We start from the raw sequence: 27,648 nt of genomic DNA on the forward strand, positions 1-27,648 counted from the left end.
AAGTCAAATATCTTAATTATATATATAAAAAAAAAAACACTATAGTGGTATTGTCTCATCCAATAAGCAGCATGCTGCGTTTCGACGTTTGTGTTGTTTCCACGAGTCCATGTCTATCACAATTCACGAAAGAACTCGCTCCCACCCTTGTTTCTTTTAATTTATAATAGCGTATAACTATTTCATTGCTTAATCAGATCATAACCACTGAGCCTCCTAATCATCTCACCCGTGCTTGCATGTTAGCTTGCCCATGCAACTTTTAGAGAGAGAAAAAGAAGTGCATGTGGTTTTGGCTACTTCAAAGAGCCGAAACAAACACCATTACTCAAACTACATATATAATTAGACTCGCATTATATTCTCAATATCCCACATAAACTATATGCTCCCGACTGTACGTGGAAAGTTGAAAATGCCAAATCAAAATTGGACGTTATAATGATTGCCCAAGTCACGAAACCTTCCCAATGGGCCTAATTTTCAACTTGTTCATAAAGCTTTGGTTGATCGCAACAAAATTTATGTATATTATATAAAGCCATAAAGGGGAAGGCAGGTGTTTGACATGTACCCATCTAGCCATCCCGATCTTGGCATTTGGCTTGCTTGTTTTCTTGGTATGATGATGATGATGATGATTTTTTTTTAAAAAAAAAACATTGGCATGAGAGGGCAACTAGTGAGAATGATTGTAAGGCCAATACCTATGTAGCTTTCGAATGAAGTTAAATTACAACAATCGATCCATGCAACCATCAAAAGTCAACAAAAAGGTAAAATAAGTCAACCCCACACAAAATGAATCGAAAGGGAAAAGGCAAACAAAATTGAAAATGCTCTCGGTCTGGCTGTGCCAAAGGAAGAGAACTTGTCGCCTAAGATATCAAATCTCAGCACATGAGGAAAATAATAAGAGGAAAAAACTGTCTTGTGCTATGTGAGTTCAGGAACTAACCCACCCAATTGAGGGCCATAGAAAAAGGATTAATATATGATAAAATGTATGAAGTTCCCAACGTTAAAATATTACTTTATTTGTTTCTGGCCATACTGCACCGGAGTAATCATACATGCACCATAAAAAATTTGGTTGATATAAAAATTTCTTCGAGGGTAGCAAAAGCTCAACTATCATTATAACTTTTTTAAGCGCAATATGACAATATGAAGACTAGTGGATGGCGTAAGAGTGACCACACAATTCACAAAAACCAATTGCTTTTTTACATTTAAAATCAATACAAGATAAATGGGATAGTATGTATCTGAGTTGGGAATAAAAGAGTAAAATCAATGCAGGGAGGAATAAAGAAACTGAATCTGTTCTGAATCTTCTGACTATGAGTTTAGGTTAAATTTATATTTGTTTAAAATGATTACAATTTGAAATCCCCTTGATAAAGTGATTATTTCCTTTTTTTAATGGTTAATTTAGAGCAGATACAAATTATCTTTTTAAATTATCCCTCTCTTTTTTTTTTTTTATCTCGCTTACCATTTCTATATAATTGGACTAGTTATGTTTTTTCTATGAAAATATCTATATTTATATCTTTATTCATCTATTAATTACGTTTCTAGGAATTATTATTACTCCCTTATATTTATTATTATTTTATTTTCTAAATTGAATTTTAATTAATATTTTTTTAAAGAAAATCTCAAATGGGTAAATATAATCTTGTATTACAATATAGTTATTTATTATGAATTTAAAATATAATTTATATATTGATAACCTTGTATTATAATATAATTTATATGGTTACATATAATTTTTTATATAAATGAGAATAATTTTCTCAGCTGTGAAAAGCTACTCTCCCTTTTCCCTCATTGTGAAAGTATTTATCAGTCTTTTTTCTTGGCAGTTTTAGCTCTTTGTTACCCCCACTCTGATTTTTTAGAAGAATAACTCTTGGTGATCTATTCAAACAAAACTCTCAATGAGGACCTTTGGAATCATTGTTTTTCTCTTTCGTTGTTCCGACTATAGATAACTCTCTAATCTCTAAATCTACAAAGATCATATTATTATCTTTATCTTTTCTCTTACCCGAGGATAACTCTCCAATTTCTTCTGTTTCAAAACTCGGAGATTCCAAACGGTGGGATAACAAACTTTTGTGATAATGGTTTATCATTATCTTTCACTTGCCGTGGGGATAATATATAAATGAGTATTCCTCTATTTAAGGTCTTTTCTTAATTTCTTTTTTTAAAAAGCATTTTAATTTTCAAAAACTAATTAAAAATCCTATTTGTTTGGTTATTTTTGTAAAACTGTTTTCTAATTTTAATTTTTAAAACTAAAAAATAAAAATAATTTTGAGATATTTTCCTTTTTTAATTTCTCATTTCTCTTTTAAAGGGAGGTGAAAATAGCATTTTCCTAACAATTACTAAAATATTAAACTTTTTAAGCCTATGTTTGATTAAAATAGTGAGAAAAGGATTTAGTCTCTAAAATTATACTACATTCGTTCTAAAATAAGTGTAATATTTGAGAAAAAATGTCCCAAAATAAATATAAAATTTATTTTTTTAATATAATATTAATTATTTTTTCCATTAATATCTCTAATAAATATTATTTTAATTTTTTAATATAATTGGAATATTACCTATTGCTCTTTTTCAGTCATACTCCTTATTGGTCATTTAGGTTTTCGACAGTCATAGTTTAGTTCCCTGGAAGCCACAAAATAGATGGATCAATGGCATAACTAAAATTAGTTCCTTTAGATTCAAAGCTACCCACATTTATAGGAAAGAAACCATTGTCCAAATTTACTTGTTAACTTTGCGATTTCTAATTGCAACTCTTTTAGGTGGGACGCAGCCACCTCTTTTTGTTCTCATTACTATGCCCGAGAATTTAATGGGTTGCCTCAGTGTATGTTTTGTTGACACGGGTCTTGTCTTTGTCTCTCCATGATGTTTTGTTCATCTTTCTCTTTATTCAATCAAATTTGGCTTGACTTGTTGGATGTGCGATTTGTGGGGTGGAGGGTTGGGTGTGAACATAATTGAAATCTTTCCCTTACTCCAATGCCTAGTTTGTTTTTTTTTTTTTTTTTTTATAAACTTCTATTTATTTAATAAGGTTAATTTTGTAAAAAAAATTATAAAAATTAATAATTTGAAATTCAATTTTAATTGAGATTTAAACTAAACATTGATTGATGTTTTTTCAAAAATTAGAATAATTAAATTATTATTTTCTTTTATTTATTTACTATTATTTTTGTTTGTATAAAATAATCTAGATCGACATATATTTTAAGACGGAGGAATATCTCATTTTTTCATATATTAGTTGATTTCTGCGATTAAAGAAAACTTAAATAATACATCATTCAATTTTTTTAAGATTCCATTTAAATCCCTAAAATCAACCCATTTTTTTGTCCTTATGTTAATATTATTACTTAAATAGCTGAATTAGGGACAAAATGAAAAAAAAAAGTTCAGACAATCGGAATTACCATTATAAAGTTTAAACACTTCAAAACATCAGACAATTAAGGAGTAGAAATTAGACAAACTGCTTGTTTGGAGTATGGGCTAACACATATAATGACGAGTAAGGTAAAAAAAATTTCGAAAGAACTATTAAAGGTCAGACTTTTAAGTTATTAAAAAAAATCTTTTAGCCTTAATAAATCGATTATTCAAGTAAATATATTTAATAATAATATCCTATTTGACCAGAGGCAAAAAAGTATATAGAATGGAGTGAATAAAGGTTCAAGAAATACAGGAAGGAACAGATTTGTGGTCACGAATGTTTTGAAGTTAAGATACACTAGAAGATGAGAGGTCATTATCGGGGTGGAACTTATCCAAATTTTTTCTTCAGATATGTCCTGTTCTTTATCATGGTTGAGAAATAAGAAGGAAATGCTCACTATTATCAATTATTGATTTAAGAATATCATCATTCGGTATTATTTGGATTCTTTGCATGGTTAAAAGATCGAGGTCAACCTTCCATCAAGGATATATTGAAATAGTAGGTGTTTGTTGTTTTATGTACGTAATTTTTTTTGGTGAATTTATTTATGTTGTAATAATATTGAAAGTACTTACTTATACCGGCTTTATTCCATTATTGGTGAAAGCTTTGCAATTTTATCATGGTACCAGAGAAGCAAGGCTGTCGAAATCCAAATTAAATATAATGAATTGGACATAGGTATATGTTTATGAAAGCTTCGAATTAATAATTATTAAAATATATGGTTTATAGATAATATTTTTCTTTAAGCATGAGATAAAAAATTTGATCTTTGATCTATGCGTATGAAAAATAATATATTGAAAAAAATCAATCTTTTAAATAAATTTTCAGGTTTAAATTTTCATACCTGAATGGATTACTCATTATTCTTGTCGACAGATACTCTCTGAATTAAAAAAAGAACTTTAAATAATTAATTAATTACAAAAATGTATCATTAATTTAATAAATTTTATTCTTTTTTATAGCATCCTCCAAACTAACAAAATAAATTATGGCTACCATGCCATGAGATTCATAAAAAAAAAATTATTTTACAAAACCTAAATAAGATTCTAATAGGGTGTATGTAATAATATATTACCATTGAGTCGTGATTTTGAAATTTCAATGTTACGTACTCAACTCTGAGTTGATTTATTTTTTATGTTTTACGTCTTGATACTTCTCTGGCTACAAATGCATTGCTTGTTAATATTTCTTATGTTTTAATTATTTTTTACATTTTCCAAATTTAATAGTAATATTTAATTTTTTAAAAAGAGAAGTTTTTATAAAAAATATATTATGCATTCTCCTTATTAAAATCATATACTATTCTTTTTTTTAATCGCTTCTTTTAAATTAAAAATGTTAATTTTTATGAGAACCTATGTCAAAACCTTCAATGCAACTAATTTTCCTTGGTTGCAACATCAACCTAAATATTTATGAATATAATTAAAGTAGTTATTAGATTGGTAAGAAATAAAAGTTACAACTCAGAAAAAAAAAGAAATAAAAGTTACAGAACAAATACAAAACTATCCATATATTCTTTTTTTAATATAAAATTTTCTTTAGTATTAAAATGTTTTTAAGAAAACATTATATATAATTATATGATTCTTAAATCAAAATAAAATAATATGTATTACAAAATTTCATCTTATGCAAACATTTTCTTCTAGCTCTGAACATACATGCATATCAAACTTGAATAACCAAATAGCCTATGCATTTGTTACAAAAAAAAAAAAATATAGCCTATGCATCAAATGAAGAAAAATTAATTCGGCAAGATCGGTTTCAAATATACAGAGTAATGTCATGGAAATGACTGTATTTTCAAAAATACAAAAAAATAAATGTTTACTCAAATAATACATGTGAAAAGATGTTTACATGGATTATAAAAACAATATGTACAAGATGAGAAATCGGTTTCTCTAAGTCGATTTTTCACTTACACAATTTTATTTTAGTTAAAAATACACTTTTGAAATCAAATTTTCAAGAATCGATTCCTAAAGTGTGTGTGTGTTTTTTTCTTAGTTTAAAAGTTGGTTTTCCATAAAGCAATTTCTAAACTAGATTTTAAAAAAATCAGTTCATAAAACAAATTGAGTTTTTTTATGGTTTTTTTATTTTTTTTATTTCTTTTAGTTTTTTTAAATTGTTTTTTCTTTTTGATTATCAATATGCTGGTATAGAAAAAAAAAACTCTAAATAAGTTATTAAATGAAATTTTGTATAAACTTTTTTGTTAACATTACATTGTTATTTTATTACCTTGAATAATTTAAATCACTTTTTTTTTATTTTACTACATTGTAATTATTCATTATATATGAAATTTAATTAGTTCTCTTTTTGTTTGATTTATTTTGATCTTTTTATTACTTTTAGATTTGCTTAATTTTAATATGATATATATATATATATAGAGGCACACAAGATCAATAGAAATAAAAATAAAAGTTAAAATAATATGGTTCACTAAGTTTCTTTAAGGAAAAAAGCGCAAGATTTATGAATTAAAAATATTAATTTTATTGTTATATTTATTCTATATAAAATAATGTGACTAAAGTTATAATGTACCCATTATACTAACAAAATATTTTTATATAATTAATTAAATATAAAATAAAATCCACACACAATCTTTTTATATATAATTAAATATAAATAAATTATGATTATTTATTTTAAATATTAATTAAGGAGATAAAACAACAGATAAATTATTAGGAATATTCACGTACATTTCTGTTGAACACATCCTCTTATATATTTTATTTTAAAATATTTTATTAAAATAGAATAAAGTTGATTTAAAAATTATTTAGTTAAAAATAACAATATTTAGTATTCAATTAATTTTATTTTTTAAAAAATAAAAATGATTAGACAACAACTCACCCTAATATACATTTCAATTCCTTTGTATTTTTATTTTATTTGATTATTAAAATACATATTTAAATTATTTTAGAAAAAAAACATATGCAACCAACAAGTTAAATTAAACATGTTTTATTTATTTAATTTGTTTAGGAAAAATAGTTAGATGACTTAAATCTCTCTCTCTCTCTGTATATATATATTATAAATATTTTACTAAATTATATTTATATTGAGTATTTAAATATATGTATTTTCTTAAATGCTATTCTAGATAAGATATGCATTTTTTTTATAAATACTTAACTAAATTATATTTATATTGAATATTTAAATATATGCATTTTTCTTAAATAATATTCTAGATAAGTTATATTTTTATAAACTAATATATATATAATAGTTAAATAAAAATTAAAATAAAAAGTAAGTTAATTTTTTTAAAAAATTATAAGAAAAAAATAGAAAACAATTTTTAAGAAACTAAAAGAAATAAAAAAAAACTCAATTTGTTTTTCAACTCGGTTTTTTTTAACTAGCTTATAAATCAGTTTTCCAGAAACCGATTCTTAACTTAGAAAAAAAAACACTTTAAAAATTGATTCTTAGAGAATTGATATTTGAAGTGTGAAAAATCAATTTAGGGGAATTGTTTTCTCACTTTGCACAGTATTTTTTATTATTTATATAAATATTTTTTCATATGTATTATTTGGATAAATATTTTTATTTTTTATTTTTGAGGCAAGAAATTCAGAAATTACTTCGCCATCGGACAATGGAACAACTTGCTTGTGGGTGTGTGTTTGTTTTTTTATTTTTTTATTTATTTTACAGATTGCTGGTGTTAATAAACTTTCATATGTATTATTTGGATAAATATTTTTATTTTTTATTTTTGAGGCGAGAAATTCAGAAATTACTTCGCCATCGGGCAATGGAACAACTTGCTTGTGGTGTGTGTTTGTTTTTTTTATTTTCTTACAGATTGCTGGTGTTAATAAACCATAAATATAAAAATATGTAGAATTAATTGAATTCTGCATCACACGATTTCAAAATCTAATTTATAAAAAAAATACTCATTTTGAACTTTTTTTTTAAAAAAATCAAATAAATTTTATTAAAATAAATTACAAAAAGTATGATTTTTTTCTTTCATAATCACAAGTATGATATGAAGCACAAGTTATGCCCAATCCTATACCATCAAAATTACAAGAATATGCGCATGACCACAACGACAATAATGTGCAGTAAGTAGCCTCCTATTAACATCTGACGAAAGACCACCTTTTGAACTCAATTATAAGAAGAAATAAAAAACAGTTTTGTTGACTTAAATATATATATTTTTAACTACTTTTATCCATCAATGGTATCATCTCAACAATTATCATTTAATTAATTGATATTTTTATTCTTCACATCAAATGCCATATGAGACTTTAAGAAAATAATTATTTTTAAATGCAACTAATAAAATTATATGACATTAACTAAATATTTTAACAACACAAAGATCAATTAATTTTTGTTTATATATATATATATATATATATATATATATATATATATATATATATATATTAAAGTTATTCTTCATTTTCAATGTTCATTCTCTTATAATTCTACGAATAAGATTAGTAATTTATTATAACCTTTGAATTTTAGAAAAATAATGATAAAAATGAAAAATAATTTTAAAAATCTAAAAGAGTTAATCTTAATATAAGTTGATTATCTTGTATGTATATTTGAGAAATGCTAAAAATACATTTTTTTAACACACTTTTCACATGCTTACTTTTTCATTGACTAGAATTTATTAAAAATAATAAAAATTAATAGATTTTATATTATATTTAATGATTATCTTTTTAATTTTACCACTTTTAATAAATTTTAATGAATTAAAAAATATATATATTTAAAGGAATATACTAAAGAATATATTGTTACCGTTTCTAAAAACAACCCACAGCCAAGATCAATTAACTGAAAAAGAAGACATACAACTCAAGTCTCCCATAAAGGGCGCAGACACAAAGTGAGGAAAAAGCATAAAAACTTTACAAGGATCAAACATTCCTAGCCCGAATTTTGCAAAGCATCAGCCAGCCAACTCTATTTGGGTGGCATGTATGAAAACCTGAATTTTGTGGAGAGAGAAAAAAAATGTCTATTGAGAAAACCTAAAATTTTGTTTATATTTAAAGTCCACGGTAGTAATTAATATCTTATGAAAAATTTGAAACATTAAGGAATAAAAACTAAATAGAAGAGAAAGTAGAAAGGAACATTATATGAAAATAATATCTGAAACGATTGAATTGGGTTTGCTTACGTGGAGTGCACTGAGGGAAAAGGCGACTTTCAATCGTGTATTGAGTTGATGGTTGAATAGTTGTGAATCCCTGAATGGTGATGCTGACCAAGCAAGCCTCAAGCCTTAACCTTACTATACTCTACACTGCAATTAATTAATCAACCATTTTATCATCCAATTCGCCATCGCCATCGCCATCGCCATCGCCATCGCCATGGGTCACGAACACTCCAAGTTGTCAGAAGGAAAAGGATCGCGTCGTGCCCGCTTCAAAGAGCGTCTGCGTCTTCACTTTCGCCGCCGCAGAAGCGGCAATGGCTCTTCCGATCACAAGCTCCTCCACGCCGATAACTTCGCCGGAATCGCTCTCCTCGCCCTCCTTCGCGTAAACACGCACATTACTATTTTTTTTTTCCATTTTTTTTAAATTAGCTGATTCTTCTACTTCTCTTTGTTGTAGGCGGAGATGAAGTTCAAGGATAAATGGATTGCGTGCCTTTCCCTCGGAGAACAGACTTTCCGTACCAACACCTCTGACCAGTTAAGCTCTTCTTCATCTTACCTCTGCAATACGCTTCATTCATTCTGTTGTGCTGATTTTGTGTTATTGATGATGGTGCAGCACAGACAAACCTCTTTGGAACTCTGTGAGTACTACTTTTAACCGTCACTATGTTTTCCTTTCATTGTTAGTTATTAAGTGACTCAAGGGGAGGTTTGGAAGACGTGCACCGTACGAACTTGAGTAATTATAACTAGAACAGTGTTTCTTCTATGCAACTCATACTTTCTTCTACAGGAAAAGAAACTTCTTTTGGAACAGAATGGGGCTCATGTTGCAAGAATTTCTGTCTTCGAGGTATGCTATAACAATTAGTCTTCTCTTTCAATACGAGGGAAATGGATTCTCTGCATTCACGCATTCGTGAATTTGAACCTTTGTATGAATATTGATAGTTTGAATTAAATTTACGGAGATAAATTATGAGTGGTATGATCTATATTTAACAGTTGCGATCAACTGAATGTGGGAATTTTCCGACTGCAGGGAATCCAATATGACTTACCCTCAAACATTTTTTTTTTGGGGGGGTGTCATGTCACTTTAAATGAATGTTGCTTGTTTTGGATATTTTTCTGCTGCATTTCAAGAGCATTTTTTTTTTTCAATCTCTATGTACTAGAAGGAAAAAAATATGATCACGGTTGAATCCTGATTCTTATGTATAGAGAAAATCAGGTTGAGAGGGGCAACCCGCCTTTGAGTACCTTCAGATCCCCGAAGGTGATTAGTCACCCCTCCCCCCCTCCCCACCAAAAAGAAAGAAGGAAAAATAAATTTTTAAACTGTCTTCATTCTGCATCCCCTGTCCCCTATTTTTTGTGCAATTGGTTTTAACTTTAATACTGCATCTGAGTTTAATATTTTCTCTCTTGTAGACCAACCGAATGTCCAGCAATACTCTTGTTGGATACTGTGAGGTTGATCTACTTGAATTTCTGACCAAGGTGAGGGAATTAGAAAACATCAGTGCATCACTGATTTTAGAATTGTTCATTTATTGGTTTGTTCCGTGCTGTTTCAGCATTATTATTTTTACACACTTTTTTTGTGAATGATATGATTATGCAGGATTCTGATTCTGACGTCGAGGTATTCAACCTTTTAGATCCATCAGTGCCTGGAAAAGTGGTTGGCAACATTTCCATTTCATGCACTGTAGAGGTAAATGCCCTATGATATAAATTCTATTGCTGTTTATGATAGGGATTTCTAACAATAATAAGTACGAACTATCAGGATCCGATTGAAACGGAGAAAGGCTTCGTTAGACGCATTTTATCTATAGTGGTAAGTTTGATCTTCCTCTGTTTTCTAATAGCCCGCGCCTATTGTGGGCTTAAATAAAAGACATGAGGGTAACACATGAAGTGATGATGTATAATTTCATTCCTTTACATGAGGGTACTGATATAGTGGTATGAAACCATTTTGGTGGCAATGATTGTTACTGAGTCCTTGTTCCAATATTAGCACACATTTTTAACATGTTGTACAAATTGCTATTGCTGGTTGAATACATATAATTCATTGTTATCTAGATAATTTAACTATACTAAGCTCATGTAGCATCCTCTAATATTTAATATCAACCCGAGAAGTGATGTTTTATGCAGGACTACAATGAAGATGGGATGCTTTCACTTTCTGAATTTTCTGACCTGATTGATGCTTTTGGCAATCAAGTTGCAACCAGCAAGGTTCCTACCTAATTAGCTATTTTGCACTTCATGTGTTTCGATTACTTTTTATTTTTGAATTATTTGCTTTCTAAAATATCTTTAATTTGTTTGTGTACCTGGATTTGGACTTTGATTCATATTGTCAGATTTTATGGTTTATACTTTCTATAAACTAACATCATCTTGAATGTTAGAACTTAGAACCTTGAATTTGGTTATATCAAAGTCCAAATATTCACTAGAATCTGTTGTGGGATTCATGGTTGAAATAGTGAATCTTTACCCTGTGAATCTTGAAATGAAGTTACAATATAATATCTAGTTTTATATATATACATGTTTTACTCTGTCGTCAATACATTATTTTTCAACAGAAAGAAGAGCTGTTCAAAGCAGCTGACAAAAATGGAGATGGTGTTGTGAGCATGGACGAGTTGGCTTCCCTTCTTACTTTTCATCAAGAACGGTAATGACCCATCTACATTACAAGATATAAAAGTTTTAATTTTGTATGCCTATTGTTGTCTTTTGCTCGAAGTGCTACTGTGTTTAGTAATTTAACTGGTATCTCTATATAATTTTTTATGATTTGATGATTTATAATTATAATGTTTGACTTACTGTGAAGTTTGTTCTATTCTTATTTGCTTAGCTTCTGGTGTTGCAGGGAACCATTATTGAATTGCTGTCCTGTGTGTGGTGAGGTTCTTCAGATTTCTGACCAGTTGAACAGCATGATCCACTTAACTCTTTGTTTTGATGAAGGGACTGGTAACCAGGTGATGGCTGGAGGATTCTTGACAGATAAGCAGGCTTCATACGGGTAAATTTCTGCTAATTTAGGCATTGAGAGACTGGGCATGAGAGAGAGTATAAGCTTTATTGACCTAATGGATTATACCCCCGTTTTATGAACTATAGTTATGTAATTTGTATCATAAGAGAAAATAAAAATAACTTTTTTTTTTGTTTGTATAGGTGGTTTTTCAAACTGAGCGAATGGGCACATTTCTCATCTTACGATGTTGGTATTCGATCTGGATCAAGTGCATCCCATATTCTGGTATAGGATATTTTCCACCAATTTCCATTTCTTTTATTTAACAATCCAATGATATTTATACATCAGACATGAATGTATGTTTCAAGTTATTTCAGGATGTACAGGACCTCTTGAAATTCCTTCTTTTTGTTGCTAATTACTGAGTTTGCCCATTCACATCCATCATAATTAGAAGAAAGGCTTCCAGGCTTATTTACTAACATCTATCCATCCTGGCAGCCTTTTCATGCTATTACCAAATATCAAAATTTGTCTTGCATAACATTTTTAAAGTCTTGAGAATTTGAATTGTATCGACTTAACATCTCATCAAGGCAGAGAAATAGAGATATCCGTAGGGTATGCTTGGATGTGGAATTGGAGTTATAGTATAGAATTTTAATTTCAATAGCAATGGAAGTAAGGGCAGTGGTTGGGATATTGTCAGTGAGGGCAGCAGTAGCAGAAATAGGGAGGATCATCGCTCATTGTGGGAGTGAGGAATTGACAATTTTTAGGGTGTTGGTTTATTGGAAATGACTCAAGGTAGTTACTATGTAATTCCACGGAATTGTAATGCAATTAGGATTTAAGCTTCTAATTCTAAAAGAAATTCCAACATAGAAATTAGAAAATACGATCAAATTCCAATTCCAATCTCCAATTCTGTGGCTCAATTCTGGTAGCTTTAATCCTGTATTTGTACCTCCTCACCCTTTCAATTTGTTATTTAATATTTATTTATTTGACATTAGGTATATGATCGGAAGTCTCAAAGGCTTGTTGAAGAAATAATTGACAAAAAAATTGTATTGTCCATGAGAGCCATTTATCAGTCAAAAATAGGTCTTGGCCTAATGGACATAGGTATGTTTTTTTTATTAATATTTGTTCTTTTTTTGTTATTATTATTATTATCATTGAAATAAGCTCTTGGCTACTGTTATATTTAGCTTTACCAGTCACCACTCCCTATTGTGGGCCTTGTGGCAATTGCTGAGGTGTTGTTGTTAGTAGAATTAATGCTATAAAAATATTGCTTGCTAAAAAATGCTGTACAGATATGTTAGATCTAGCTGACATTTCTTTAAGCTCATTTGGTGCATTATAAGTAGATTACAAATGATGAAAAGTCCAATTAGTTATTAGAAAAATATTTATCAAAACGCACCCTTCTGGCATTTGGATCACACTTGAAACCTGGGTTTTGTAGCCAATATGAGATTCAAAATGGATTTGAAATTTTTTTTCCTTCTTTATTGAGTTTGTTTATGTGTTTACATTAGTAAATCTATCTTATGCAGGGGTGAAGGAGCTCTTGCAAAGCATTTCTGAAAAGCAAGGAGCACGAATGGATTCACCTGAATCGTCTGCAGATATACCAAAATTTATTGAATCTTTTAAGGTGTAACAATGCTTATTTTATTTCTTTGTGAATTACATACTTTGATTTTGACATATGTAAGTTTGTAGTTCTGTAGTGTGTCTTGATTCTATGTTTCAACCACAGCATTGTTTTTTTTTTTGGGATTTACTCTTTCTGTTTTTTACTTTAGTTCTTGGTGCTGCACTTGCACCCTTCTTATAAAAGATGTAACTATTGTGTTGTAGGATCAAATCAATTTGGCTGAAGTCAAGTATCCACTGGAACACTTTAAGGTTGGTCAAACTTTGTAATGAGTTTAAGTTGATATGTTATTGATGCATAATTGCTCCTGAACACACTTTGACCCTGTTAGTTATGTAGGATGCTTTGCCTGTTCATTTTGATTATGCTGAACCTAATGGTTATTCATCATATGCATACAGTCTTATGTCTTAATTTTAATAAAATTAAACATTATATGCTGCCAATTTTTTTCAACAAACATTATTGTTTCTCCTTTGTTTGCTTAAGCTATAGCCATGCCTTGCATCTTGCATCATATCACTCAGTGTCTATTTTTTAAAATAACCTGATGATTTTCATCTCTGTGACCTCCAAACATTTTTGTGGTTAATTTTTTTTTTGGAAAGCATTACTGTGGTTAATGGCTTTTATTCCGGATATAATGTTTGACAATTACACTGAATATAACATTGTGTATTATCTTCTTATTTCTTTAGTTATTTTTGAAATCTTCTGTTTACCATTATCCATATGCTTTTGTGGGTTGCATTTTTCATTGATTGCTTATGTGTATTAACTTGTTTAATTTTGGATTTTCCCTGCCAGTCATGAAACCAACAATTTGAATACTTTTTTTAGTTTTCATACATATGCATGCATTTTATTATATGTATATCAAACTTCCCTCCACCCTGACCATTGAAGTTACTTCTTGGTTTCAGTTAGATTGTTGTAGAATCCCTACTGCTTTCTAGTTGAATATATCTTCTCTATTGATCCCAGCATAACTTGGTCTAAGGGGGAACTGAAAGAATTTGTTTTCCATTTAACTAACAACTTGCATTTTTGGTTGTACAATCAATTGGAGTGAACAGTGGAGAATGAAATTTCAGGGCAATGCCTGTGTCGAAAAGAATGTATGACTTTATGATGGTAGTGATTATCTTGTTACATAACACCTATCTTTATGTTCTGGGCAGACGTTCAACGAATTTTTCATACGTGAGTTAAAGCCTGGTTCAAGACCAATTGCTTCTGCTGAACGTGATGATGTTGCTGTATGTGCTGCAGATTGCCGTCTTACGGCATTTAAATCAGTTGATGATAGTACAAGATTCTGGATCAAGGTATTTTTTTTCTTTCTTACAATTCAATTGAATATGGAAGGCTTCTAATCTAAAAAAAACAGTTTTTTAAAATATTTTATAATCAAATTTTGAAATCTGCATTTAAGACATCAATCAGTCAGAAGCTGGAAACTGTTTCTGATTTTCAGGTTGGACTTGAATAAAAATGATACAATTATAACTTTACTCATTGAACTTGGGCCTGTTTGACTCACCGTACTTTAGGACAGAGGTGTGGGGGGAGGAAATGGTTTTGCAATTATGAGAGTACGATCTGGGGTTTGTTTTTGTGATGTTGCTGTTTTGCATGAGATCAAGCTTGATTGGTAACATATGAAACAATTTAGATGCTTAAACAATTTCTTTTTTGGGCAAGCCGGTTGAACAATTCATAATGATGAAATGATCATACTGTTTGTGGTAACTAGTAGCTACTACAATGTTCACTGCTTTTTTTTATGATCTTTTTCTGTTTAATGTTTTTTTTATTTCCAAGAGGTTATAAATTATAACTTACAATATAATATTAAGCTAAGCCCATTGACAGAATTATTGCCAAGCTAGAGGCAAGGAAAATTAGATTCCCTAAAATATGGGATATATCTCATTCTCTTCTCCTTTAATCTTTTCAACTTTATGTATGCCAACTGAAGTGCTTTTGGGATTATTTGTTGTTACTTTTAGGGTCGAAAGTTTTCAGTTCAAGGTCTTTTGGGGAAAGAAATGTGTTCCAGTGCTTTTGTTGATGGACCAATGGTGATTTTCCGTTTGGCACCACAGGTGAATGGTGCTTTCTTTAATTGTCATTTTAATTTTGTATATAATTTGATTTCAATTTTTCATTTTAACATATATTTGTTGCAGGATTATCACCGTTTCCATTTTCCAGTATCAGGAATTATTGAGCAATCTGTAGATATCCCTGGATGCTTGTATACTGTATGTGTAATAATAACTTGAGAAAAATGATAAGTCATATATATATATATATATATATTTGTCTATTTTCTTTCTGTTAATTCTCATTTGTGTTTTCCCCCTATTGTGTTCTACTCCTCAGGTCAATCCCATTGCTGTAAATAGCAAGTACTGCAATGTCTTCACGGAGAACAAGAGAGTTGTTTCAATAGTTTCAACTGTAGATTTTGGAAAGGTTGGTCATTGCAATTAATTTCTTTGTCTGAATTGTTGAGTTCATGACTATATCCTGCTGAAATTTATACCATAAGTTTGTGAATTATTATCTGAGTTACCTATAATCTACTGCCTCTACTTTCATTTTTGCTTATAGTTGCAGACCTTTATTGACCAGTATCTTATAATTTTATTCAGGTGGCATTTGTTGCAATTGGAGCTACAATGGTTGGTAGCATTACTTTTACAAAGAAAAAGGGCGACTATGTTAAGAAGGGAGATGAGGTTTGGCAAGTTACCGTTGATTACCGTTTTTCCTATCTTATATGTTGTCTTTGTTTCTAAGTGACGTTTATTTGTTTAATTTACAGTTTGGATATTTCTCATTCGGTGGAAGCACTGTAATTTGCGTTTTTGAAGAGGTTGGTATTTTAATTGGTTATACTGCTTATCTTTATTTTTTAAAATTAATTATTTAGTCTTATTGTTAGAATGTTCGAAATTTAATTAGTTGGATATTGTCCTGGTTCCTGATATTGCTGACCTTGATTCATATGTTTGGTATGATCTTTCTACGGGGCATCTTTAACTGATGTCAAAATGCCAAATCACAAAACTAATACCTTTTAAAATCGTAAAAAATATCTCTTCTTTAAATCATTGTATATACTTTTAAGTAAAATAGTTCTATTTATTTCCATTTTAAAAACTTCATCTTTAGTGAGGTTTTAGCTTTCAATTGAGATTTTGGAATATATGAACGCCGTGACATCTTTTTTCTTTCTTTCTTTCTTTTTTTTTGCTATGCAGAATTCAATTGCAATTGATGAAGACCTTTTAGCAAATAGCGCCAGATCACTGGAGACCTTGGTTTCTGTAGGGATGAGATTGGGTGTCTCCACGAGGAAATTGTCTTGATATATAGGAAATGTTGAAATTGAACTCTGATTTCTTTTAATCATGACATCATAGGATAATCATGGGAGATGTTTTCCCAACTTGTAAAGTGAACCTTTTTCAACATTATTGTATGGTATTTACTCTTGCTGACTCTATGTTAGAACTTGGAATTCTCCGGTTTGATCTATTTAAAAAAATCTTGGATATGTTTAAGCTCTATAGAAATCCAATCTTCATATAAGGAGTAATGATGCCTGAGCAAACTTACAACCTCCCCACCCCCCTCGCATATTTCCACCAAGTAGTGTAGTGATGCATGAACATATGTACATGTCATTGCATAACCTCATTATAACTTGTTTAATGATTTATATAAAAAAAAAATACTTGTTTAATGATATATAATTTTAGATTGAATATATCATCCACATGGGTGACATAAATAGGAGTAATTTGCATCTTGGCATTTTTGCTTAGTTTTTGGTGATTATTCTGTAGGTCATACCATTTCTTTTACTTCCTAAAGTAGTTGAGAATCTGAAATCTTCAAAGAAACGACTTGTGTTTGTCAATTATACTAGTCCGTGAGGTCAACATATCATTGCAGTGTAAATTTAACCATTTTCAAATTTAATTTGCTTATCCATTTCAAACTTTCTCTTAATTTCTATTTTTTCCCCTTCTAAAACCATTTTTATTTGTCATTTTTATTGGACCTAAATTTATTGGACATTACATTATATAGTCTCAATTAATTTAGTTAACCTAATTTATCTGTACTTGTGTTATTTCATTTTGTTTTTCATGCAAATTCTGAAAGTAATTATTTATGAACTCATGCAAAAATTATTAAAAAAACACTTGAACAGAAAATAAGCATTCTCCCAATGAAAAAAACATTAAGAATGTTAATGTGTATTATTAATGAGATAAAATCAAATATAAATCAGATAAAGCATATTTGGATTTATGAAAAATAACTTTATAGTAGGAAATTATGTATGAATTTAAGTAGAATGCATAGACAGTATAAAATTTATACTGTCATTCAATAAAAATTATGTATGTTACTTTTGTTGTTTTTTATAAAAAAAAATGTTAGATTAAATTTTTAGTCCTTTAACTTTTTTAGATTTTAATTTTTAGTTCTTCAAAAGTTTTTAAACAAATGTTAGTCCTCCCTTAATTTTTTGTCAATATTTTTGGTCCTCAAATTCTTTTCCAATTTTAAGTCTCATTTATTTTTATTGCTCAAATTTAGTCTTTGTTCTATTCATTTTTAGTCCCTCATTTTTTTTTATATATTTTGAACAACAAAATAAATGAAGACTAAAAATAGGTAAAAATAAAAAAGAGGGACTAAAAATGTTCACCAAAAACTAATGGAGGACTAAAAGTTGTCAAATAAAATTTGAGATATTAAAAATTAGAATCCAAAGAAGTTAAAAGATTAAAAACTTAATTAACTCTAAAAAAATATTTGTCATGATTTTTTATTAGTTGATGGTGTAAAAAAAAGATCCTAACAATGGATAATATTAAACTCAGGAAAAAATATATACAAGGTCTACAATAACATTTCATAGAAAAGCTAATACATCTATTTAATATGAACTTTTTTAGGATTTAAAAGAAAATTAGCAAGGTTCTATTGTTAACTAGAGTGGATAATAAGGGCGTTGGATAAATTTGGGCCCTTTTTTGGAATAAAAGAAAGCCCAGTCCAGCCCAGCCTCGTTTGCCTCCGTGTAACCCTAATTCCCAAAGCCATTAAAACGCGTTGCTTGTCTTTCATTGCCTCATTTTCGCGGCGCAAAGCTGAAGTGTCTGCTTCTTCCGATTCCGGCACGCCCCCATCACCATGGTAACATTCTCTTCCACTGTTATTCATCAGCAATCGAAAACACTGCTATCACCATTTCATCTACCCTAGGCTTTGTGTTTTTGGAGTTCAATTGAATTTTGCTGAAGCCCTAGTTAGCTAGCTAAGTGAATTAGATTTGAAATTGCGGAATTGGTTATTAGGTCGTGTTTGGTAGTACGCTGCAAAAATGTTAAAATGCTTTTCCTTTTGTTTGTTGTGAACAGGTGAACGTTCCGAAAACAAAGAAGACATACTGCAAGAGTAAGGAGTGCAGGAAGCACACCCTGCACAAGGTTACCCAATACAAGAAGGGTAAAGATAGCATTGCTGCCCAAGGAAAACGCCGTTACGATCGCAAACAATCTGGTTATGGCGGACAAACTAAGCCCGTCTTCCACAAGAAGGTAACCTCTCGTTAACCTAAGTGCATAGGAATTAGGAGTTTTTTTCCTGACAAAAACATTTTTATTTTTAATTGATTAGGCTAAGACCACCAAGAAGATTGTTCTGAGGTTGCAATGCCAGGGTTGCAAGCATGTCTCCCAACACGCTATTAAGGTTAGTATATGGTAAACAAAACAATGGTTTAAAGTGGTTGTTTGGCATGTGCTGTGTGGCTAATGGTTTGTTCCTGTCTATGTTGTTGTGCAGAGGTGCAAGCACTTTGAGATTGGTGGTGACAAGAAGGGCAAGGGAACATCTCTGTTCTAGTTTGCGAATTAGGATTCGCAGCTTTTTATGTTTCAGCAATGTTGGAATCTTTTAGTTTCTCTCTGGATTTTTCTGCCCAGTTATATTTTATTATTTTGCAATACCCTCGTGATTGAGAAATTAAAACTATTTTTGCTAATTTCAACGATTGCAATCTTAATCTATTTTTATGCTTTGATACTATTCTATTGCTTGGGGCAGTATCAGCTGCCACATAAAAATTCCTTTCGTGTGTAGATTTTTATAATGGCTAATAATGTTATACTACAATTAAATAGAAATATTTATCATTTTAGGATATAAGTGTTATCCGTTTGGTGTAGTTTGAACTTGTGAAGAAAACATTTTAAGTATACTTCTCCTCATTTGATGTTGCAATTCTCATGGATATGGAGATTGCCATTTTTCCTCTTTGCTTTCATATAAAGATGTTTTCTTTACTTGCAAATTTAGGGACACTCGTGGATTGTTAGTATTTTCTTTTTCTGTTTCACTCTAGTGAATATTGTAAAACAATTCTCCTCATTACCTCAATTCTTATCATAAATAATCGAAAGGTTCTTATTTTTAACTCGTAATAGTTATTCCTTCATATTCTAAAGTATTAACAATTCTAAAATATTGTTATTTTAATAAATTTTGTTAATGTGTCTCACAATTTTCATAGCTCCTGCAACTGTCGTCTGTAGAACAGATCTTAGCAAGGAACCGAAGAAGGTCCTTATTAAATGTAATATACATGTTAAATTAATGCGGTGAAGATTTTTTTAGAATAACTAAAATGTTGACATTATTAAATTAGATACATGGATCAATTCTTGTATTTAGAGAAATTTTCTAAAATTAAACTAATCTAATTGAAATTTGGTTTCATTAAGGCAAATCAATCAAAAGAATATCCTTATTATTTTGATAAAAAAAGGAGCTCTCATTAGTATTTTCTTTCTTAGGAAGTAATAGTAATTTAGTTTTAGTATAGAGGGAAAAGTAAAGATGTAGTTTCTTTCGATTTGTGCACACGGGAAGATACTGCGAATAAATCATTAGCGACTACTTGCTTTCTGAAGTGGGCAAAGAAAGACAACAATACCATTAGTTTAGACTTTAATGTCATTTTTCCCTCATACTCATACTCTAATAATAAAGATTGAAAACAAGTGTTTCTAATGGGGCGGGTAAGCCCCTCAAAATAAGGAAAAATAGTGAGACGCTAGTTAACGATAATAGTTGCCGTAGTTTTGTGGATACCCTCCAGTGTAAGAATTGTTATTGTTGTTGTTAGAGTGTAATTTTGCTAGTGCTGCTTGTCCTTGCATGCCTTCCTTTGCATATTGCTGCCACATCATCTGTTCTTCAAGCAAAAGCCTTTGCTTCTTCTCCATCTCTGACATTTGCACGTAAGAAGGAGGTGCCACAGCCAATGAAGCTGCAAATGGGTCAGAATTGTTAGAATCACTCCCACTCCATGATGTTGGTGGTGCTGGCAATGCAAGCATTGCAGGCCTTCCAGCTGAACCAAGTGCCACACTACTAGCACTTCCACTCACCCCGTACCCTTGCCCTTGCATGGCTGCATTCATTTCTCCTTGTTTATACATGCCATCCAACAACAATGTATCAAATCCACCACCATATGTTGGCTTTTGGTTTCCCAAGTTGGTTGCTGATTGCACCAGTGCTGTTTCCCAATCTCCCCCTTCATCAAATGCATGCCATGGAAGTGCTTGTGTGGCACCTCCTGCAGCTGCTGGTGCTGCTCCATCAAACAAAGCCAAGGCTAGTTTCTCTCCATGTGCTTCACTTGTCATCATGTCATCTCCTAAATTCAACAAATCTCCCTCTGTCTGCACAACTTTTTCTTCCTTCGGCTCTTCCTTCACTTCTTCAACCGGTTCCTCGATGATTTCCTCTGGTGGTGGTGGTAGCGCCTTCGTTGCATTAACATCCTCTTCCGGTTCCGATTCGTAAGCTTCTTTTTCTTCTTCTTGGTGCTTATATTCTATTGCTTCAGGTATGTTGCTTTGTGCTAAGGCAGACTTGTCCTTGATAAACTCTTCCATGACCTCTAGCTTCTTGAGTGTGACCCTTTCAATCTCAGGGTACTCAGAAGAGCGTGCAATTCCAATGCTCTTGGACCATCCAAAAAAGAGGTCTAGCTCATCAAACTGCTTTCCAACGCGGCAAAAAATGTCATATACCTTAACACAGTCTGACACATCCATGTCAGGGAAGCGATCGATTAAGATACCAAGTATTTCTGATATATCATAATATATCTGAAAACTCTCCTTCACAATCGGGTAGAGAGCCACTATCACAATTCGATGGTTCTTTGCACCTCCTGTTGCATTGAAATAAATAACCATGAGATTGACTTTTATATTATGCATGTAAAACAATAATTGGAAAAATTGTGATTATTCATCATAGTGAAACAAGGATGTGAGCTGATTGATTTACATATACATGAATGAAGATATTCGATTAAATAAACATGTTTAATCAAGATGAAAGATAATAAATGATGCATTTTGACTGATGATTAAGATAGGACAAACTAAAATATTAATGCAATTCCTTAGATGCTTTCAGTGGTGTTCTCTGATCAAAATTAGAGTTTCATTTCAGTAATACGTGTAGTAAAAGTTTGTATTAAAGATAACATAGATTAGTTAGATGAAATTCAAAGAATCTAAAGAATTGCATGTAAGTTTTGTCCTATAAATATTTTGGGGAGAACATTTTGTTGTCTAATAATAATTACAAATACAAACCTGTGGGACGGCAAGCTAAAAAGCGCTCAAGCAGCAACTGCAAATGCTGCATTTTGGAAAAGATTTGCTCTAACTTCATGTCACGCACCGGTGTGGACCTTACAATGATTTCCTTTTCTTTTTCTCTTTCCCTTTCCTCCTCATCTTCATCAAAACTATACATGCTGCGTTTTCCACGCCGGCTTTGCATCTTGTACTCAAGCCTTTCGTCTAGATACAACGCATAAGTGCGAACAAATGCAGAGAAGTCCCACGAACCAGATTTTAAGCTGTCACGAAAATCAGACATGTTGAGAAGCCGAGTCCCTCGACGAGTTGAAAAGAAAATTTCCTGCTCGTAGGCAGGATCACCTTCTAATAGCAGCCTTTGAATCAAAATGAGTGTTTTCAATGCCACTGTCCAGCTCTTTGTCTTGTTGAGACGCCTTGCCAGGGTATTAACACATGCACTGATGAATGCTCGAGAGTAACATGTTAGGCTCAAAATTTCCCTTATGTGCTTCTCTTCTGCAGGGTATTCATCATGCCTTGTTGCCTTCACAATGGCCACATCAAGGTCAGCAAGTGAGGTGCTGCTTCCCACCTTGGCTAGGCTTATGCTTGTTTGATCCTTCACTGCCCCAAGGGCTCTTCTGAATTTAGAGCTTGGAGGCATGCTTTTATTTTAGCTCCTAGATTTTTGTTTTTATTTTCCTCAGGATTTAGAGGACCTAAATGTTCTCAACTTGGTTCAATATAATGACCTGATCAAATATGTTCAAAATTACTAGACCTGCAAATTTATTAAATTAGTTTGTCAAGTGTCATAGCATTAACATAGTATTTCAAACATGATAAGTTTTGATTCCTGGATATGAAAATATTTATGAGAAGAAAAATGTTAACCTGTATCTTTGGGGCATTGATTAAAAGATTAGAAGAAGAATCATTTTATTGAATGCACAAAATTGTGACTTTTTTATATTTTCATGTGATTTTCATAATAAATATTTTCTTCTTTTAATTTTTTAATTAATATCCTTAAGAAAACTGGTTATCAACAACTTATTAGAAACATAAAATAATTATGAATGGTAAAGTGTTATATAAGGGTGATGGGAAATTGGGGGACCCTACCTGCTTGAAGAGGACCAGAGGGCAGTAATTAAGATTTCTGAACTTATAATTATTGTGGCAGAATCACAAATGCATTTTATGTTTAGAAGGAAATGAGAAAAAAGAAGGACGAGGAAGGAAAAGAGAGATAGTTGATTCTATCTGTCCTTTGATTCCTCTCCCCTTTCTTCTGTTCCTGTCTCGGGCAAGCATTACAACCTTAGGTCAAATTGGCTATGCACTACCCGTTTTCGTCGCCTAAAAATGTGGGAACCAAAGGAGATTAAATGATAGTAATGCATGCATTACCCATTAGAAAGCATTTTGGCTCTAATGATGACAATCTTGGTTTTGCCATATTTGGTAGGAGAAATGTTTAGATTGGATTTTCTCATCACCCTTTGACTTTGACCTTTTCAAAGGCAACGTGACCAGCAAAACTTTTCTAACCACGAGTGAATGCTAAAACTTCCCACTTTTTAATTAAGATTTTTCACAATCCAATTGTTTAATCACGTTAAAATATCAACGTGATCAACATAATTAAGTTTTTTAATCACGAGTGCAAAAGGCAATTTCTCACATCATATATTCATATTCAACCGACTTTGGCCAGCTTAATTTGTCACTATTGCGAGGGAGATCAACCAAAAGAAATGAGCAAGTCAGAAAAGTTATCGTCGCACCCAAATGTGGTCGAACTTTCTAATGATACAATCTTTAATTCCACAATTATCTCAATTTTTTAAAAATTCTTTAGAAAATTACTTATACAAAGATGCTCCAAAAATAAAATTGCATAACTAATTCTTGAATTTAAGAATTTCATAAATAATTTCCATGGAACATGCTCTAACAGACTCAAAACCGAACATATAATGAGAATTGACGACATTTTGCCCAAACCAAACAAGCGAGAGGTGTGGGACTTTGCACATATGAAGTGCACATTACCGAGTTGAATTACACAATAACAATAGATATAATGAAGTGCAGAAGCCTTCCACTCAAAAAATAACTTAGCTAGAAGCCATACATTATTTTTATTATGACCAATTGATCATTAATTGCATGCGTATTTACTTCAATTAAAAGCTGAACACACGCGCCTAACCTCTCCAAGGAAACCTGTCTTGACACCAATTTGGCCCATTTTCACAATTGACTCAACAAAATCAGCTTCAAAAGAAGGTCCAAACATTGGACTGAAGGGAGAAAAATAGGAGTCAATGATATTCTTGGTGGCTATGTCATCATTGAGTCTGGCATCAGATTCTAGCACAGCAAAACCTTCCCTTATGTTCTTCAAAATGTTTATGTCAAACTTCTGCTCACTCCATGCATCAATAGCTAGACGAACATTAACATCTCCATTCTTAGGGCACCTTGCCTTTAGCTGAGGGAGGAAGTTTTGGCTAATTGCTGGGTCTGACCCCTCACCACTTGGGAAAAAGTTGTACAGTCTTCTGGTCATAAAGAAACACGCTGTGGTTCCAATTGTATGCGCACCTAAAATTATTTTAAAAATGAATAAAATATTACCATATTACAAACAAGTAAATAATCCTAAACTTTCATAATCATCATCACCACTTTAGTCTAATAGTATACTTCACGTGACACATTAAGTGGGTTGTCACGTAGATCATGATATAATTGACAAGTCATGTGAGACATTGCTAACAAAAAATAAAATTAACTCTATAGTTATTTAAAGTTGATGAATAATTTTTTCCTTCTTATAATATTAAGTAAAGACTAATTTATTAGTATTGTCAATTTGAGAAACCAAATTATTGTTTCTCGGTTTTTTTTTAATAGTACTTGTATCCTTTGTTAGAGATATCATATTTAAATGATATAAAATTATTATGATTAATATAATTATATTTCTAAGACTTGAATTTAAAATATTTAATTAAATTTAAATAATCTCACGTTAATTGATTTCATGTTTTGGAGTTTGTCTCACTCTATGTGTTAATAACATTAACTATATTTTCTTTGCTTACCAGAAAAAGAGTCCGTTTTCTTTACTTGCTCATATTACTCTAGCTTATATTTGCCACTGTCGTGAGCATCACCCAGCTATTTCCCCAGAAATCCAGTAAATAGGTTCTCAAGTAATCAGAAAGTATAAAATAGTAAATATAAGAGAAAAAGACAACAAGCAAAGATCTCTATCAATATCAATTAATATGGATTACAACTGTAACGTTGCATGTGCACCATGTGTAATATTAGAACTGCCATCTGCCACGATTTTGCGTTCGGTTTGATACGAAACTTTAGGCAGATGAATTAGGTAAAACCAAACCAATGAAACGAAAGCTAGCTCTAGCTAGCACACAGAGAAATACAGCTCAAAGGGCAGCCTATTGTTACAATTACAATATTTTATTAGTAAAATTAAATGCTCCACTTATTTTTTTAGCAACCGTATTCTTTCATTATTAGTAAACAACATACAACTAATCGAATTTGATAGAAAGACATGAATTAAATCAAAGTTCTCTCACACGCATCATTAAATTAATAATTAATATACACATCTATGAGATGGATCCTTTTAGCTAACATTATCCTAAATGGATAAATGGAACATACGGCACAGTTCAGAATCCTAGGTACTAAGACCCCTATTGCTTTATAATTTTATTAATAAAAAAAAAGGTAGTTGTTATGTCAACGTTTATTGAATCCGGAAATATTGTCAAAAGCGGAAGAGATATTGTTAAAGTTTGATGATCTCATTCATATATCATATCATATATTTAAACAAAAGATATCGATCATATTCATAAAACAAATTCATACAATAATTTATTTATTTATTTTTCTGTCTTTTTCAATACACTTATCCTATCTACACGTTATCTTTCTTCTTTTCTTACTTCTGTCTTATTTGTATAAAAAGTAATATAAATTTATTGTATAATCAGAATTTCTCGAATAATTCTCAGGACTTCACCATCAATTTCCCAAATTGGGTACAGAACTCCTTCACTTGCTTTCATTGTATTTTAAAGCGGAGTGTAGAAGTTATATGCATATGTTTGGTAATTTAGCTATTGCATGTCTAAAGTCAAATAATATTCTTTGCTTTTGGCCAAGGTTCATATTACCTTTCCTTCTCAACAACCATGATCTCACCTATTCAGCATGACAAAGATGTATGTGCTTTTGTTTGTGTACGGTGTGTGTGAGAGAGAGAGAGAGTACCACTAAGAAGAACAAGGTCTTTCACGGAGAGACCCTTGTTGAGAAACTTGGTCTTGAGTAGCTCAATTGAATCACTAACATCTGGCATGTCATCTGCAAGCGAAAGATTGGAAACCAACCCATCTCTCCTCCCTGTTGGAACTTGATATGCCGGCCCATTTGCCTGCATGCATGTACATAAAATAAAATATATCATCCAACCATGGTTTTAAAAGGCAGTTCGCATGCAATCATAATTATGATCACAACATCAAGATATTTTGATATTTTCTGATGCACATATTTTGATATTTAAAACCATGCATTCAACACTTTTTCAAACATATAAACATATATATATTTGTGTAGGCATCTTACATAACTCTTTTTTTGTTTTAAAGATGTATAGAAATATGAGCAAGAAGAGAAAAAGCATGAATTAACTAATAATGAAGTTAGTTAGGTAAGGACCATGACTACAGCGTCTCTGGCTGCCAAAGCCACTATGTCTGCACAAGAAACCAAGCCGGGGCAAGAGCCTTCCAATTTTGTCTTGGCTCTTTCTATCACTTCAAACCCTCTAACCCCTTGATGTCCAAATGCATGTCTCTCCGATTGTGGACCATTCTCAATCAGAATTGAACCATCACATCCCTGAAATGAAATAATATTGATCCAATACATATACATCATATCACCGAATAAAAACCAAAATTAAGGATGAAAAGGAAACATCAACGTATACACATACCCATGTATATATATAAAAACACAATAAATATTATTAAAATATATAGAGAGAGAGAGAGATAGACCTCAATTACCTGAACAAAGCAATCGTGAAAATGAAGTCTGAGTAAGACAGCAGCCATGTTGGGGTCAGAGAGAACAGCGTCTCTAACAACGGCACCGACAATTGAGTCTACTTGAGGACATGTGTTGGAGTAGAAACCTACTTCAAGCTGACCCTCGGAACTCATCCCCATTAAGAATGAGAAGAATAAGAGAGACAAAACAAAGAGCGCCATTACTACCAGGCCACTAAGCAAGTGCAACGGTGCTATATATGAAATAACTCTACAAGCTAGGACACCACACCATTGAGCACAATATAACACACACACAAACACACACACACACACATATATATATATATATACACACATATATATATTTTGTTAATCGGTGTTCAGTGTTCTTAAATAA

At 31.1% G+C, this 27,648-nt stretch overlaps 4 protein-coding genes across 6 annotated transcripts; 2 read left to right on the forward strand and 2 right to left on the reverse strand.

The window, feature by feature from the left end:
* Positions 1–8,738: 8,738 nt before the first annotated feature.
* On the forward strand, positions 8,739–17,003 carry LOC100794517 (phosphatidylserine decarboxylase proenzyme 2). 2 transcript variants are annotated; one of them, XM_003531512.4, is made up of 21 exons: positions 8,739–9,126; positions 9,202–9,281; positions 9,364–9,388; positions 9,541–9,600; positions 10,182–10,250; positions 10,375–10,467; positions 10,543–10,593; positions 10,920–11,003; positions 11,360–11,451; positions 11,653–11,808; positions 11,964–12,048; positions 12,783–12,894; positions 13,332–13,432; positions 13,639–13,686; positions 14,617–14,763; positions 15,448–15,543; positions 15,628–15,702; positions 15,824–15,916; positions 16,096–16,182; positions 16,269–16,319; positions 16,708–17,003. In XM_003531512.4, exons 1-21 carry the CDS (start codon positions 8,956–8,958, stop codon positions 16,813–16,815), a joined length of 1,884 nt encoding a protein of 627 aa, XP_003531560.1. In that variant the 5' UTR covers positions 8,739–8,955; the 3' UTR covers positions 16,816–17,003. The 2 variants fall into 2 exon arrangements, with proteins under 2 accessions (XP_003531560.1, XP_014634555.1); XM_014779069.2 differs by lacking the exon at positions 8,739–9,126 and having other exon boundaries at positions 9,217–9,281; positions 9,369–9,388.
* Positions 17,004–18,509: 1,506 nt separating this feature from the next.
* LOC100795041 (60S ribosomal protein L44) lies at positions 18,510–19,511 on the forward strand. The gene is made up of 4 exons (XM_003531513.5): positions 18,510–18,661; positions 18,886–19,065; positions 19,145–19,219; positions 19,313–19,511. Exons 1-4 carry the CDS (start codon positions 18,659–18,661, stop codon positions 19,370–19,372), a joined length of 318 nt encoding a protein of 105 aa, XP_003531561.1. The 5' UTR covers positions 18,510–18,658; the 3' UTR covers positions 19,373–19,511.
* A 923-nt stretch (positions 19,512–20,434) lies between these two features.
* On the reverse strand, positions 20,435–23,519 carry LOC100785717 (putative clathrin assembly protein At1g03050). Its single transcript, XM_006585390.4, has 3 exons — positions 23,263–23,519; positions 22,147–22,918; positions 20,435–21,713 (listed from the first exon to the last, which is right to left on the reverse strand). Exons 2-3 carry the CDS (start codon positions 22,799–22,801, stop codon positions 20,587–20,589), a joined length of 1,782 nt encoding a protein of 593 aa, XP_006585453.1. The 5' UTR covers positions 22,802–22,918; positions 23,263–23,519; the 3' UTR covers positions 20,435–20,586.
* Positions 23,520–24,048: 529 nt separating this feature from the next.
* LOC100786233 (peroxidase 43) lies at positions 24,049–27,589 on the reverse strand. Of its 2 annotated transcripts, none has more exons than XM_041018256.1 (4): positions 27,258–27,589; positions 26,914–27,096; positions 26,464–26,626; positions 24,049–24,750 (listed from the first exon to the last, which is right to left on the reverse strand). In XM_041018256.1, the coding sequence occupies exons 1-4, from the start codon at positions 27,468–27,470 to the stop codon at positions 24,326–24,328; spliced, it is 984 nt and encodes a 327-aa protein (XP_040874190.1). In that variant the 5' UTR covers positions 27,471–27,589; the 3' UTR covers positions 24,049–24,325. The 2 variants fall into 2 exon arrangements, with proteins under 2 accessions (XP_040874190.1, XP_006585454.1); XM_006585391.4 differs by having other exon boundaries at positions 27,267–27,587.
* Positions 27,590–27,648: the final 59 nt, after the last annotated feature.

This window comes from Glycine max, chromosome 8 (assembly GCF_000004515.6).
Source record: "Glycine max cultivar Williams 82 chromosome 8, Glycine_max_v4.0, whole genome shotgun sequence".
NCBI lineage: Eukaryota > Viridiplantae > Streptophyta > Magnoliopsida > Fabales > Fabaceae > Glycine > Glycine max.